Here is a 13,343-nt window from a genome sequence, read left to right on the forward strand (position 1 = left end):
CCCAGGATTCACTCACCCATGGCTTGAGCCTTTAATAGATACATTCGTCAGTTACCTGTCAAGTGCGTTTCCTCTGTGCCAGATTGTGTGGCGCTCAGCACTGTGAAAGTAATGATGACTAAACATTATTCAAATAAATACACATTCAACAACAAAGTGTGAAGGCACAAAACTAGCTTGCCAGAGAGAGAGAAGCCTCACTCAGACAGGGGATCGGAGGCCCCTCTAGAGCCTCCTAGATATTGGAGAGAGACATGAGTGATGGGCATGCCTCCAGCCTGTGAGACCGGGGGAGCACACCCCAGGCAGAGGGCACTTCGGGAAAATAGCACGGGGTGCTAGCGCTGCCAGGGACCTCAGTACACATGGAAGAAGGCAAGGTCCAGAGATCGGAGTGACTTGCCCAGGGACACACGGCAAATCGGTGGAATCGTCGAGGGGTGGAGGATCAGCCACAGCCCCCCGCCTCCCACGCCACCTCTTGGAAACCAGATACCCGCTTCGCGGCCAAGACCCACCAGCTCCAAGCGGCGGAGGCCAGAGGCAGCGAGGGGTGAGGTTAGAGGTGGGGGCGAGCGGGGACTGGACCCCTGGGGAGTGGGGAAAGGGGGAGGGGGCGGCACCGCTTACGTCATTTCCGGGGTCGGGGTATATAAGCGGGGCGCGAGGGCGCTGCTGCTGCCGCCGCTCCTGCCACTGCAGTGCTCTAGCCCCGTGCAGCAGCTTGCGGGAGGATCGACCGACAGACGGACGCACGCCGAGGCACTGCGCCCCCAGCCCCGCGCCGGTGCCACCGCAGCCCGACCCCGGCCGCCCGTCCAGCCGCCCCTCGCCCGGTGCCTAGGTGCCCGGCCCCACACCGCCAGCTGCTCGGCGCCCGGGTCCGCCATGCGCTCCGCCGCTGTCCTGGCGCTTCTGCTCTGCGCCGGGCAAGGTGAGCGAGCGCGGGGAGCTCGCGGGAGAGGGTTCCGGGCGCCCCTGCCCACCTTGAGGTCTGGGCACCGCGCGGCGCCCCGCACCCCTCCACACTTCCCTTCGGGCGCGGCGAGTTTTCAGCACCGCGGACAGCGCCTCCGCCTCCCGCCTGACCCTGCAGTGTGGCCTCCGCCTGGGACCCACAAGACACTTGGGCCTGACTCCCAACCCCGCGGGGCAAGTCCCCCTTGTGCCCACCCCTTGTCTGGGCTTGGCGCCTCGGTTGCATCAGGGCCAGTGCCGGTTGCGCGGTGGCCGGCCAAGGTCACTGCGGGGAGGTGGGAGCATGGCTGCTCGCAACCCTCCACCCCTCTTCCCCTTTCATCTCACTCTCCCCGCCTTTCTGCCCTTGACTTCTACTTCTCCATATCATCCCTCACAATCCCCTTCCTCCATCTCTTCCCCCGCCCCCCCCCCCCCCACCTCTGGGGTCTCTCTCTCCCCTTCATCTGTCTCCCACCCCGTCCTACTGTGCAGCCCTTGGCCTTGTTTTGATGGCGCTCCCCGCTCCAAAGCACACCCGCTCCAGAGCAAGAGTTTCCCAAGGGGGAGGGGGAGGACCTCTCAGTGCAGCCTCTGGGGACCACCCCACTGTGGGCAGCAACCAGGGAAGGGAAACAAAATCAGCCCTAGCCTCTCTTTTTGGTGGGGGCAGTTTTGAGGGGTGGCATTGGGTGAACGGGCCCCAGTGAGCCCGGTCAGAAAGGACTGGCCTCCACTTGGAGCAGAGGAGTGACCCCAGCACTCTCTTCTTCTTCCCAGTCACTGCGCTCCCTGTGAACAGCCCTATGAATAAAGGGGATACCGAGGTAAGAAGGGGTGCTGGGGATGAGGGGTAGGAGGCTCCAGTGGACACTTCACAGCCAGTTCTTGGGCAGCTGCAGGAGTAAGTTCGGCATAAAGCCAAGAGCCAGCACTGCGGCTGCTGAGCCTGGGGACAGCTTGCAAAAGAAGATATCAAAGATTGCTTGCTTTCCCTGCTGTCCTGCTGTGGGGACTTCCCCAGCTTCCTCTGAGCTGCACGTGCAGCGGAAGAGGCCTGCATCTTACCTGCTGGGCCGAGGTGCCTGGCTTCAGGCTGTCTTGAACACTCTGAATCCAGTAGGCTCCCCAGGGGCTGGTGGGGGTGGCTTCTCTGTAGTTGTAGTTGTCCACAGACCTGTAAAAATGGCCTTTGCCTGCCTGGCTCTGGCCTCCCCGCTTTGCTCTTTCTCCCTGAAAGGCTCTGCCAGTCACAACCCACACCCAGCAGGCTCTCCAGCCCTGGCTGTCCCAAAGGAACACAAGCAAAACATCTTGATCATGGCTCCTGCACCCACGGTCCCACCAATAGGGGCTAGTTGTGGAGGTCACCCAGGAAAGGGCCTTAGGAGACACTGGTAGGGGTTTCTCTGGCAGCAAGAGACACGCCACACTGGGTGTGTACTTGGAATTCATTCATGGCTGAGCTGGGGCTGTTTTTTCCAGGCTCTAGTGCTTATTCAAATCTCTGACTTGAGGGTCAGAGAAATTTCTACTCCCCACCTTCCCAGAAACTATTTTCTTCCACTAGACACCACAGTTAAAATCCAAACCATCCAAGAGATTCCAACCTCAGTTTGCTCAATTATATTTCCTATGTTTTAGTTGCAGATAGGACAGAATTTAAACCTCTACCACTCATTCTAGCTGTGTGACCTTGGGAAAATTCCTTAATTTCTCTGAGCTCTGCCTTTTTCTCCTTTTCCTTGAGGGGAGGTGTAAAGAGTAGGAATCATGGATGTGAACTGCCTAGCACATAATAGGTCCTCAGTAAATGGGCACTTTTATTCCTAGAGCTGCCTTCTTGATCTCCCCATCCCTCTCCAGACCCTCTACCTAATTCCTGCCTCCCAGAAAATGCCCTCTCGAACAGGTGGTTATCTGATATTCCCAATGCAAGGTCCGGGGTTGCAGGGAGATACAGGGTACAGGCTGCTGGGCTCTCCTTGCTAGATCCCTTATGGGAGACACCCTGGTCACCATATTATACCCAGCAGCCTGTGGTCAGGGGCACCAGAGCAGCTGGCTAAGACCTGAAGATTCTATATGAGGTTGTTGTGACTACATGCATTATAGAGCACTTGCCAGTTTGCCATCTTGGATCCTTGGACTGGTTGCCTTGGCATCCTGTAGACACAGCCTCCCACCCCCTCACTCCCTGCCGGTGTTGCCTGATGCCTGTCTGACACCTCCTGCTCTCTACTCAGCTCTAGGCTGTGGAAGCAGGGCTGGAGTTGTGAACCCCTCCCTGGGCGTGCTGACACTCCATGCTTGAGAGAGTGTTTTTCCATCTCTACCTCATTACCCTGGGAGAGCAGTTGGGAAGGTATTCTCACTCCCGTTTTACAAATGAGGACACTGAGGCTCAGAGAGGTTAAGTCACTTCTCCAAGATCACACAGCTAGGATACCACATTACGGTGGGCACCATCATCAAAGATCACTCATTTATCAGACGCCTAATTATCCACAGCACCTTTGCAGGCACAGGATAAGACTTTCAGAGGCGTGGCTGTGGTTGACCTGGGATATGCTCCCAGGTGTAGTCAATGTGTGCTCACATGCCGCCCAGGGATTCATCCATCCCATGGTGAACATGGAGTGAGAATATGAAGCTGTGACTCCTTGCATGCGACAACACCATGGGTGTTTGGAGACAGTAACCTACATCCTATTTCCAAACAGGGTAGAGCCAGGGAAGGTCTTTGTCTCCTCTGGGCAGTCCAGAAGGACTTCCTGGAAGAGCTGACCTTTGGGCATCTTCACGATCAGAGCACTTTTGTAAGACATCATTTTAGTGCCCTGAAGCAGTTTTCTCATGTTTAGAGAAATAGCACTTGGGGATGAGAAGGTACCAGGTACCATTCCCTACACCCCATTCTCACTATGATCCACCTTGGAGGGGAACCTGCTGGCCATGTGGTTGGAGTGGCTGACACATGGTAAGCACTGTGTTAAGGGTTTTCTATTATCATTGCTATCACTGTCTGGCTAAGAAAGCAGAGCTGTGTCCCTGAGCCAGGGATCATGGACTCCCAAAGACAAAAGCAAATACCCTCTGTCCTCACTAGAAATTCACCCTAGAGCCTCCAGGGACTGAGCCCCATGCTCAAACCAGCCCCAACCTGCCCCTGCACTGTGTTCCCAGGTGATGAAATGCATCGTTGAGGTCATCTCCGACACACTTTCCAAGCCCAGCCCCATGCCTGTCAGCCAGGAATGTTTTGAGACACTCCGAGGAGGTATGAGCTGGAGGCTAGGGGTGAGGGCTGCTGCCTGCTGGGCTGGGAGGCTAGGACATGGGTGTGTGGCTTTTGGTGGAATTAATGATTTAACTCAACAGTCACTGACTGAGTGCCCGTCATGTCCAGGCACTGCACTAGGGTCCAAGGTGTACAGACAGTTGAAGGGGTTGTAGCCCAGGTGCTTACAGACTGGCAGAGGGGATGCATATGAACACAGTTAACTAGAACTCTGGGCAAAATAAAACCAGGGCTGGAACAGCAAGCCCCCAGACTGTGAGCTCCCTATGGACAAAGATTTTGTGTGCTGTATCCCAGCGCCTAGAACAGCCTCTGGCCTCTGCAGACACCCTCTAGATGTGTGATGAATAAAGGAATGTTATGGGTGGACAGGAGAAGGACGAAATCTTTCCAGGCAACCAGTCAAGTTTTTACTAACTGCTGGATAGAGCCAGCAGCATTTCGGTTGGGCTTTAAAAGAAACATTGGAAACCGATGAGTGGAAAAATGAAGACAGGGTTGTCCAGGTGTGGTAGACAGTGTGAGTGCAGGCATGGAGATGGGAACCTGTTGTATTTAAAGAGACCCAACTCATCCTCAGGGGTTGCCACCCTTTGGCTGAGGTCTGGCTGCTGGGGCAGTGGCTGACTTCTCTGATGTAGTAGGAAACTGACACATACCTTGGAAAGGAGGTAATTTCAAAAGTGTTATCTGAAGACCCAATCTTGCTGCCACCACCCTGGTTTTGAGTTTCCAGAGTAAATTCCTTGTGCTCAGCTGAAAATATTGATGGTAATCTCTTTCTCGGCTGTTCTCTGTAAACCACCCATGATGACTCTTCTTCATTGCAGATGAACGGATCCTTTCCATTCTGAGACATCAGAATTTACTGAAGGAGCTCCAAGACCTCGCTCTCCAAGGTATTTTCCAGCCACTGCACTTGACTCTGGGTAAATTCCAGTAACTGAGAGTCAGAAAATCTGGTGGAAGATTCAGCAAGTTCCTCTCTGGGACTGTCATTTCCTTTTAATTATAAAGCGGAAAAGCAGGATCCGCCGTGCCACCTGGCTCAATCTGTTATTGATATTGTTAAAGAAATCAAGGCCCAGAGAGGTTGAGTGACTTGTCCAAGGTCACACAGTGAATAGAGACATGCCAGGTGCAGCTTCCCTAAAACCCACGGCCTCTGCAGTTCAGTCATTTTAGGAAATACCTTTATGAAGTAGTGAGCCACTCGTCACTGATGATATTCAAGCCACGCCTGGACAGGATACTGGAGTGGAGGGTTAAGCTGCCATCTTCCCACAGTTAGCCTCTATGCCCAGCCCCCCAGCTCCTTCCAGCCTTGATGCAAAGCATGGCCCTAGCCTTGCAAGTCAGGAAACCTGAGTTTGGCCCTGCACCTGCCCCGGCTGACTTCCTGTGGGAAGTGGCTGTTTCCACCAGGGCAGGACCACTGGTGGTGTTGTGTCTCTCCATGAGAACAGGGCATTATAGCATGAATCCAGCATCTGCTTCCCAACGAAGCGAGAGTGTTTTTCAGGGCTGGGCTTGTGTCTGGGGTAGGGTGGGGGTATGAAGGCTGCTCTGGTTCCAGGATGGGCCCCACTCTGAGGCCTTTGGGACAGACCAGGCCACGTGTGAGAACAGAGAGAGCTTTGGGGAGGAGGCGTGTAAACACAGCCACATCAATAGGATTCCTGTGGCCCTTTCCAAGCTAACACACTGTTCTTCCTCCCACTCATGAGCCAGCCTGGGCAGCAAGCACCCACCTCCTACTGTTGTTGGAGGGGGCAAGGAGTGCTGGGCACAGCTGGGACTATTATTACCTGGATAGTTATGTCATCATCAGTGACCTTGGACTAGTGTTTTTTTTTTAACTAAGCATTAAATATTTTATTACAATATGATAACTTTAAAATTAAATATTGAATGACTAACTGATTACATTTAAATAATTAAATAGACTGTCAACAGAGACTATTATAGGAGAATGTGTCCTGAAACATCTATATTCACATGCACGTGTGTATCCCGTATAAGCAGTATCCAATATATGTATATATGACTGTTTTCCATTAACAGATTCCTGGATGTATTTCTGTCCATCCATCTATCCGTCCACTCCCTCTTGGGCTCCCATAACATCTTCTGTGTGCCTCTGTCTCAGCATTTACCACACAGCAACCCTATTTTCTAGACAAGCACCCAACTCTTGGAGAGCCCAAGTTGCCCATGGAGCTAGGAAATAGCCAGAAGGGGACTGGAACCCACGTTGCCTGAGACCAGGGCTGGGCATGCTCCCTGGCCCACAGCTGCCCAGGAAAGCCCATTGTTGGGGAAGAAATGAGCTGGGCTGGCTGAGGGGCCAACATCAGGAATAAGGCACAGGTGTGGGGACAGTCAGAGGAGGCAGCAGCAGCGGGAGGAGAGGGGTCTCTGGGTCATGGCTGCAGGCGCCAACCCTGGGCTCAGACGTAGGCACAGGGCTTGGCCTTCTCCCCGCGCCTGGACTCAGCGTCCAAGGTTAGCAGAGCTTGCCTGAATCAAGAGCTGTCACCATTACTGCCTGCTGCAGGGTTCCTGGAGCTACCAGCCAGGTCCTGAGGGGTTCCCCATCCCCAACTCCTGCCCAGCCAGGTCCTGAGGGGTTCCCCACCCCCAACTCCTGCCCAGCCAGGTCCTGAGGGGTTCCCCACCCCCAACTCCTGCCCAGCCAGGTCCTGAGGGGTTCCCCACCCCCAACTCCTGCCCAGCCAGGTCCTGAGGGGTTCCCCACCCCCAACTCCTGCCCAGCCAGGTCCTGAGGGGTTCCCCACCCCCAACTCCTGCCCAGCCAGGTCCTGAGGGGTTCCCCACCCCCAACTCCTGCCCCTGGGATCCTTGCTCCATTTGAGCCTTTCTTGCTGTGTGAGGACACAGCACGCTTGCTCTGGCCTCCCGGGGAGAAGCTGAGTCTGGCGAGGCAGGGTGGCTGCCTGAGGGCCCAGCTGAGAGAGGTGAGGGACGCCAACCCTTCACTGCTCCCCAAGCTCATGCCCCATCAGTGTCTCATTGGGCAGGCCCTGAACATGATGTGCCCAGCTTACAGATGGGGAAATGGAGGTCTTCACTCTTATAGACAAATATGCCACAGCTGCACCCAATGGGACTTTTCCCTCCTTTTCTCATACCAGGCGCCAAGGAGAGGGCACATCAGCAGAAGAAACACAGCGGTTTTGAAGATGAACTCTCAGAGGTTCTTGAGAACCAGAGCAGCCAGGCCGAGCTGAAAGGTCTGTCCCAGCCGGTCTGGCCGGAGGTGGGGAAGGGAGGGTGGCAGTGGGAACAGTGGCTATGATGGACCCAAGGTTCCAGTGAGTCGGGAGCCCCACCCATAATCCCTTATTTCCCTCTCTCTACAAATGGGGAAACTGCTGCCCAGAGAGACTAGGTCCCTTGCCCAAGGTGAATGGCATGACCAGGGGTTTCGATCAGGTCCTGCCTCACACCAAAGCCCTCGCTCGGTCCCGTCTGCCCAGAAGAGGGGCTGGCACTCTAGGGCAGGAGATCTCTGGCATGGCAGGTGGACAGCTTCAACTCTGGGTCTACCCAGTGGCCACTGTAGCAGAGCCCCCACCCCCAGTGCCTGTCCTCCTGGGATGTGGTGGGGCCTCAGAATAGCCAGGATGCAGGAGGACCACAGACAGAGTAGGTGTGAAACGTGAAATAAACCCAGATCATCTTTCTTGAAACCAAAGAGCTTCTAGGAGTCTAAGAGGTCATGCCTTAGGTCAGTGTGACACTCTGAGCCATCCTCCCTTCCCGGGGAGAGCCACAAACTGGCCCCGTGGTGCTTCTGCTCTCCATGTAGAAGATGGGCCGGTAAGGCCGGTGTCCAGGAGCTGGATCCCGGTGTCTCCCATCTGGGGCTGAAAGGGAAAGCCCGCAAGTGAAGCCCAGGTGCCCCCACTTTGGTTGAAGCTTTAATGAAGCAGGCAGCCATGTGTCAGTGCAAAGAGATCCCAAACTTGGCATTTGGAGGCTTGGGTTCCAGGCTCAGCTCTGCTGCCCGCAAACTGTGAGATGGACAGGTCATCTTACCTTTCTGCAGATCATTTTGGGTTTCTGTGAAATAGGCATAGGAGCACCTTTCACCAGAGTCCTGGTGAAGCTCAGATGGTGGAATGCACTTGGGAGCACTTTGTTCAGTGGTTATCATTCTAATGACGGGAGGAATTTTTACTTGTTCAAAGGCTGTCTTTAAGGCAGCCACAATCAAATACCTTTTAATGAAACCCTAAAATATTGCAGAATTGAGCCCTTTCACAGGATGCTGAAGACAGAGAAGCCCCACATGGAGGGGAGAATGAAGTTGCAGTCATGGTGCCTCTTACACAGAGAGGTTAAGCAACTTGCCCAAGATCACATAGCTGACATTAATTTTCAGTTCAGGCTTTATCTCCTAGATTAATCTTAAGGTCTGGTTTTTTGTTTTTGTTCTTTGAATAATAACCTGTTTTAAAAGTCAGGATTAAAAAGAAAGAAACAAATCCAGCTGTGCTCAGATCAAGCCTGGACATGGACAGAGGGGTAACCCTAATCGTTGTCCTGGGCTGGGCTCGCTGGAAGCCAAGAAACATAATGAGTAACATCTGAAATTAGCCTGTGGGGAGGCCCCACACGTGGCCCAGTCCTCAGGGCCTGACTTGGCTGTGCTGTGTCTGCAGAGGCGGTGGAAGAGCCATCATCCAAGGATGTTATGGAGAAAAGAGAGGATTCCAAGGAGGCAGAGAAAAGTGGTGAAGCCACAGACGGAGCCAGGCCCCAGGCCCTCCCGGAGCCCATGCAGGAGTCCAAGGCTGAGGGGAACAATCAGGCCCCCGGGGAGGAAGAGGAGGAGGAGGAGGAGGCCACCAACACCCACCCTCCAGCCAGCCTCCCCAGCCAGAAATACCCAGGCCCACAGGCCGAGGGGGACAGTGAGGGCCTCTCTCAGGGTCTAGTGGACAGAGAGAAGGGCCTGAGTGCAGAGCCAGGGTGGCAGGCAAAGAGAGAAGAGGAGGAGGAGGAGGAGGAGGAGGCTGAGGCTGGAGAGGAGGCTGTCCCCGAGGAAGAAGGCCCCACTGTAGTGCTGAACCCCCACCCGAGCCTTGGCTACAAGGAGATCCGGAAAGGCGAGAGTACGTATGATGGCGAAGACCTCAACGAACGTGTCTGGGAGAGGGGGATGGGTGGGAGGAGAGCCTTCTCCATAACCTCATTCCACCTTCATAACAACCCTGAAAGGTAGGTATTAAGCTCCATTTCCCAGGTGGACAAATGAGGCTCAGAGAGGTTAAGTAATTTGCCCAAGGTCACACAGCTAATTTGTAGCAAAAGTTGAGGTTCTACCCCAGATTTATCTGACTCCAAAACCATGCATTTCCCACTATTCCACATAGCCTCCCCCCACCAACCCCAGAAGCTAGGGGTGGGTGATGGGTGGGCTGGCTTTGGGAACAGAGACCATGGCAGGAGCGCACAGGCTGATCTGGGAACAGTGTCAGCTTCAACTACAGTTTAGGAGAGGCCCTGGCTCCCGCTGCGGGCCTGTCAGGGTCTTTCCTCACTCTCCAGCTGCCGGGCTTCTGGGGTGAGGATGAGGGGAAGAGGCAGGCTCCAGCTAACCCACCCCTCTGAGCCGAGAGGGTCTTGCAAAGCCTGGCGTCAAGAAGGTTTTTCCCGCTAAGCATCATCACTGTGGAGAGGCTGGGCTGTGGCCACAGCAGAGGCCCCCAGGGAGTGGCAGAGACTGGGAAAATGGTGGTCCCCCACCCATTCTCCTGCTCTTGCCCACCACCTGCTCCAGGTCGGTCGGAGGCTCTGGCTGTGGATGGAGCTGGGAAGCCTGGGGCTGAGGAGGCTCAGGACCCCGAAGGGAAGGGAGAACAGGAGCACTCCCAGCAGAAAGAGGAGGAGGAGGAGATGGCAGTGGTCCCGCAAGGCCTCTTCCGGGGTGGGAAGAGCGGAGAGCTGGAGCAGGAGCAGGAGGAGGAGCGGCTCTCCAAGGAGTGGGAGGACTCCAAACGCTGGAGCAAGATGGACCAGCTGGCCAAGGAGCTGACGGCTGAGAAGCGGCTGGAGGGGCAGGAGGAGGAGGAGGACAACCGGGACAGTTCCATGAAGCTCTCCTTCCGGGCCCGGGCCTACGGCTTTAGGGGCCCTGGGCCGCAGCTGCGACGAGGCTGGAGGCCATCCTCCCGGGAGGACAGCCTTGAGGCGGGCCTGCCCCTCCAGGTCCGAGGCTACCCCGAGGAGAAGAAAGAGGAGGAGGGCAGCGCAAACCGCAGACCAGAGGTTGGTATGGGGCGGGAGCCAGCTCTGTGCCAGGCCGCGGAGCAGCAGGGGGCAGCCGCACCCAGACACACTGCCCCTGCCCCACTGAGGGGACAGGGCCCCCCACCGCCGGAGTCTGGGGATGGAGAGATGCTCAGACCGGGGGCTCTCAGGGTGGGAGAACACCCCAGCTCACAGGGGGCACCCAGCAAAGCTGGCTGGGAGATGGGAGGAGCTCAGGTCAGCCTGTGGCAGCGGGGGAGGCGCTGAGTGGGGACGTTGTCCCGAAGGCAGTAGGGTGCCCTGGAAAAACCATGCGGTGGGTCTGACCGTGTCCCCTCCTGGCCCCCAGGCAGCCCAGGCACAGCCTCCTCCCAGGCTCAGGCCCTGCCTCTGGCCCATGAGGGTAACGGGGCAGGGCAGGGGCAGGGCCAGGGGATCTCTTGCCTGTGGGGAGTGGGTGGGAGCCACACCGGATGTGAGCTGGAAGACCTGGGCTCTGCCTCCTCCTGGCTGCGTGGACTTGGGAGGGTCACTCCCCTCCCCGAGCCTCATCGGTTCCATTTATGAAGTAGGGGTAAGGAGTCTCCTCTGCCCACATCATTACCATGATTGGAACACACAAAGGCTTTGAAAACCAGGGCCCCTGGGGAAGACGAATGGGGCATGGGGACACAGCCCACAGGAGCAGGGTGGGAGTTGGGGTCCCTGGCAGCTAGGCGGCTGGGATACCTGGTTCAAGCCTAGTGTCCAGGTAGGAACCCAGGCTCTGTGGGAAGGCTGACACCTGTCCGCAGCCCTGACCCCAAGGCTCTTCTCTGCCCACCTAGAAGAGGGTGTGGCCCCTTCACTGGGCCCCCGACCCCCTCTCTGGGCCTGGCAGTCTGAGAGGAAGAAGGCTCCATGTTGGCAGCTGTAGCGGGAGAGGGCATCTGCCCACGTGCCTGGGAGCCCAGGGCGAGGGGCTGAGGACAAAGCTGGAGAGAATGGGGGCCCAGAGGTGCCACCAGCTTCCTTTCTCCACAAGCAGAGGGAGCTCTGGACTGCAGGGCAGAGAAACTGGACCCCCGAGGCATATGGAGAGGATGGGGTGGGGGCCTCCTCAACACAGCCCAAGGGTCTTCTTAGAAACCCCAGCCTCGCAGAGCACCTGCCCCAGGGCCTCCTCCAAGACTAAGGGGCTGTAGAGTCTATTTCCACGGCCTGCAATGTCGGGGTCCCTGGGCCAGGATGCCCTCGGCAGCCTCAAATCTGGCAGTGACCCCGGGAAAATGACCCCTCCCAGGTCAAAGGAGGCAGCCTTCCCTGCGCTTCTGCTCTGAGTCTGGAGGGTGTGCTCTTGTGGGTGTCCAAGTTCTGAGGCCTGAAAGCTTCTGGAGACTGGGGCATAGAACAGGGCTCAGAGGAGGGGTCCCTGCTTCCCTAAACTTGGGTAGCCAGAGTTTGGGATCCTCTCACAATCAGGACCAGGGATCAAAGCCCAGCCCTAGGCAGGCCGACGTGGGGCAGCTCCCCCAGCGTGTAGCCCTGCCTCAGGCCCCACATTCCCCTCAGGTGGGAAGGCTGCAGAAGACAGACCCGGAAGTCCCAGGCTGGCCTCACCCTGGGTCCTGGCAACCATGGGCTAGGCCGAGGGAAGGGGGCTCTTCAGGGCACTGTAAGCTTTGTTTTCCATGTGCCCTGAAAGAACAGACTGCCACCTGTGCGGAACCATTTGAGAGGAAGTGGGGCCTGGATAAGAGGCCACCAAGAGCAGTGTGGGGACAGGGCCCCCGGCATCAGCCACCTTCTTGTGCATAATGATCCCGAGAGCAGTACAGTAGGCTCATTATCACTGTCTCCATGATGGATGAGGGTACAGAGAGACAAAGCCACCTGTCCAAGGCCACAAAGCTAACCCAGCGCCTTTCTGGCTTACTGTGCCTTCCATGCCACTGGCCAGGCTGGCCCGAGTGAACCCCAATGTCTCTCCTAGGACCAGGAGCTGGAGAGCCTGTCGGCCATTGAGGCAGAGCTGGAGAAAGTGGCCCACCAGCTGCAGGCACTACGGCGGGGCTGAGACACCGGCTGGCAGGGCTGGCCCCAGGGCACCCTGTGGCCCTGGCTCTGCTGTCCCCTTGGCAGGTCCTGGCCAGATGGCCCGGACGCTGCTTCCAGTAGGGAGGCAGCCTCCAGCCTGCCCAAGCCCAGGCCACCCTATCGCCCCCCACGCGCCTTGTCTCCTACTCCTGACTCCTACCTGCCCTGGAACATCCTTTGCAGGGCAGCCCCACAACTTTAAACATTGACGATTCCTTCTCTGAACACAGGCAGCCTTCTAGAAGTTTCCCTTCCTCCATCCTATCCACTGGGCACAACTGCAATAACTTCTGACCTTTCGGTGAAAGCTGAGAACTCCTGACTGTAACATATTCTGTATGAACTTTATCTAAAGAAAAATAAATCTGTTCTGGGCTCTTTCCTCTGAATTTTTTCCCCTCTCAACTTAGAGTGGAGTGAGATGCACTGGATTTGGGCAAAGGGACAAAGGGAGGTTCAGTCCTCCTGGGGACCTCCTTTCTGGGCCACTTCCTGGCTGTGGGATCTTGAGCAAGTGACTTTGTTAGCTCTGAGCCTCAGTTTCCTCATCTGTAAAACGGGAATGCTGACCTGCCTCAAAGAGTGTGTGCAGGGATTAAAGCACACTTGCTGAGGGCCTCCAGGTTCCTTCCTCTCCCCGTCCCCAGCCACACCTGAGCTGGGCCATGCAGAGGCAGCGCCAGGTGGGGACACGGGCTCTGTTTCCTGAGACCAGGTCGCCCCTCCCTGA

At 56.5% G+C, this 13,343-nt stretch overlaps 1 protein-coding gene across 2 annotated transcripts; it reads left to right on the forward strand.

Annotated features, from left to right (window-relative positions):
* Positions 1-657: 657 nt before the first annotated feature.
* Positions 658-13,002, forward strand: CHGA (chromogranin A). Of its 2 annotated transcripts, XM_510135.7 has the most exons (8): positions 658-934; positions 1,738-1,784; positions 4,144-4,237; positions 5,089-5,157; positions 7,414-7,512; positions 8,947-9,399; positions 10,068-10,555; positions 12,510-13,002. In XM_510135.7, exons 1-8 carry the CDS (start codon positions 889-891, stop codon positions 12,591-12,593), a joined length of 1,380 nt encoding a protein of 459 aa, XP_510135.3. In that variant the 5' UTR covers positions 658-888; the 3' UTR covers positions 12,594-13,002. The 2 variants fall into 2 exon arrangements, with proteins under 2 accessions (XP_510135.3, XP_009426604.1); XM_009428329.4 differs by lacking the exon at positions 8,947-9,399 and having other exon boundaries at positions 681-934.
* Positions 13,003-13,343: the final 341 nt, after the last annotated feature.

Source organism: Pan troglodytes, chromosome 15 (assembly GCF_028858775.2).
Source record: "Pan troglodytes isolate AG18354 chromosome 15, NHGRI_mPanTro3-v2.0_pri, whole genome shotgun sequence".
Classification (NCBI taxonomy): Eukaryota; Metazoa; Chordata; class Mammalia; order Primates; family Hominidae; genus Pan; species Pan troglodytes.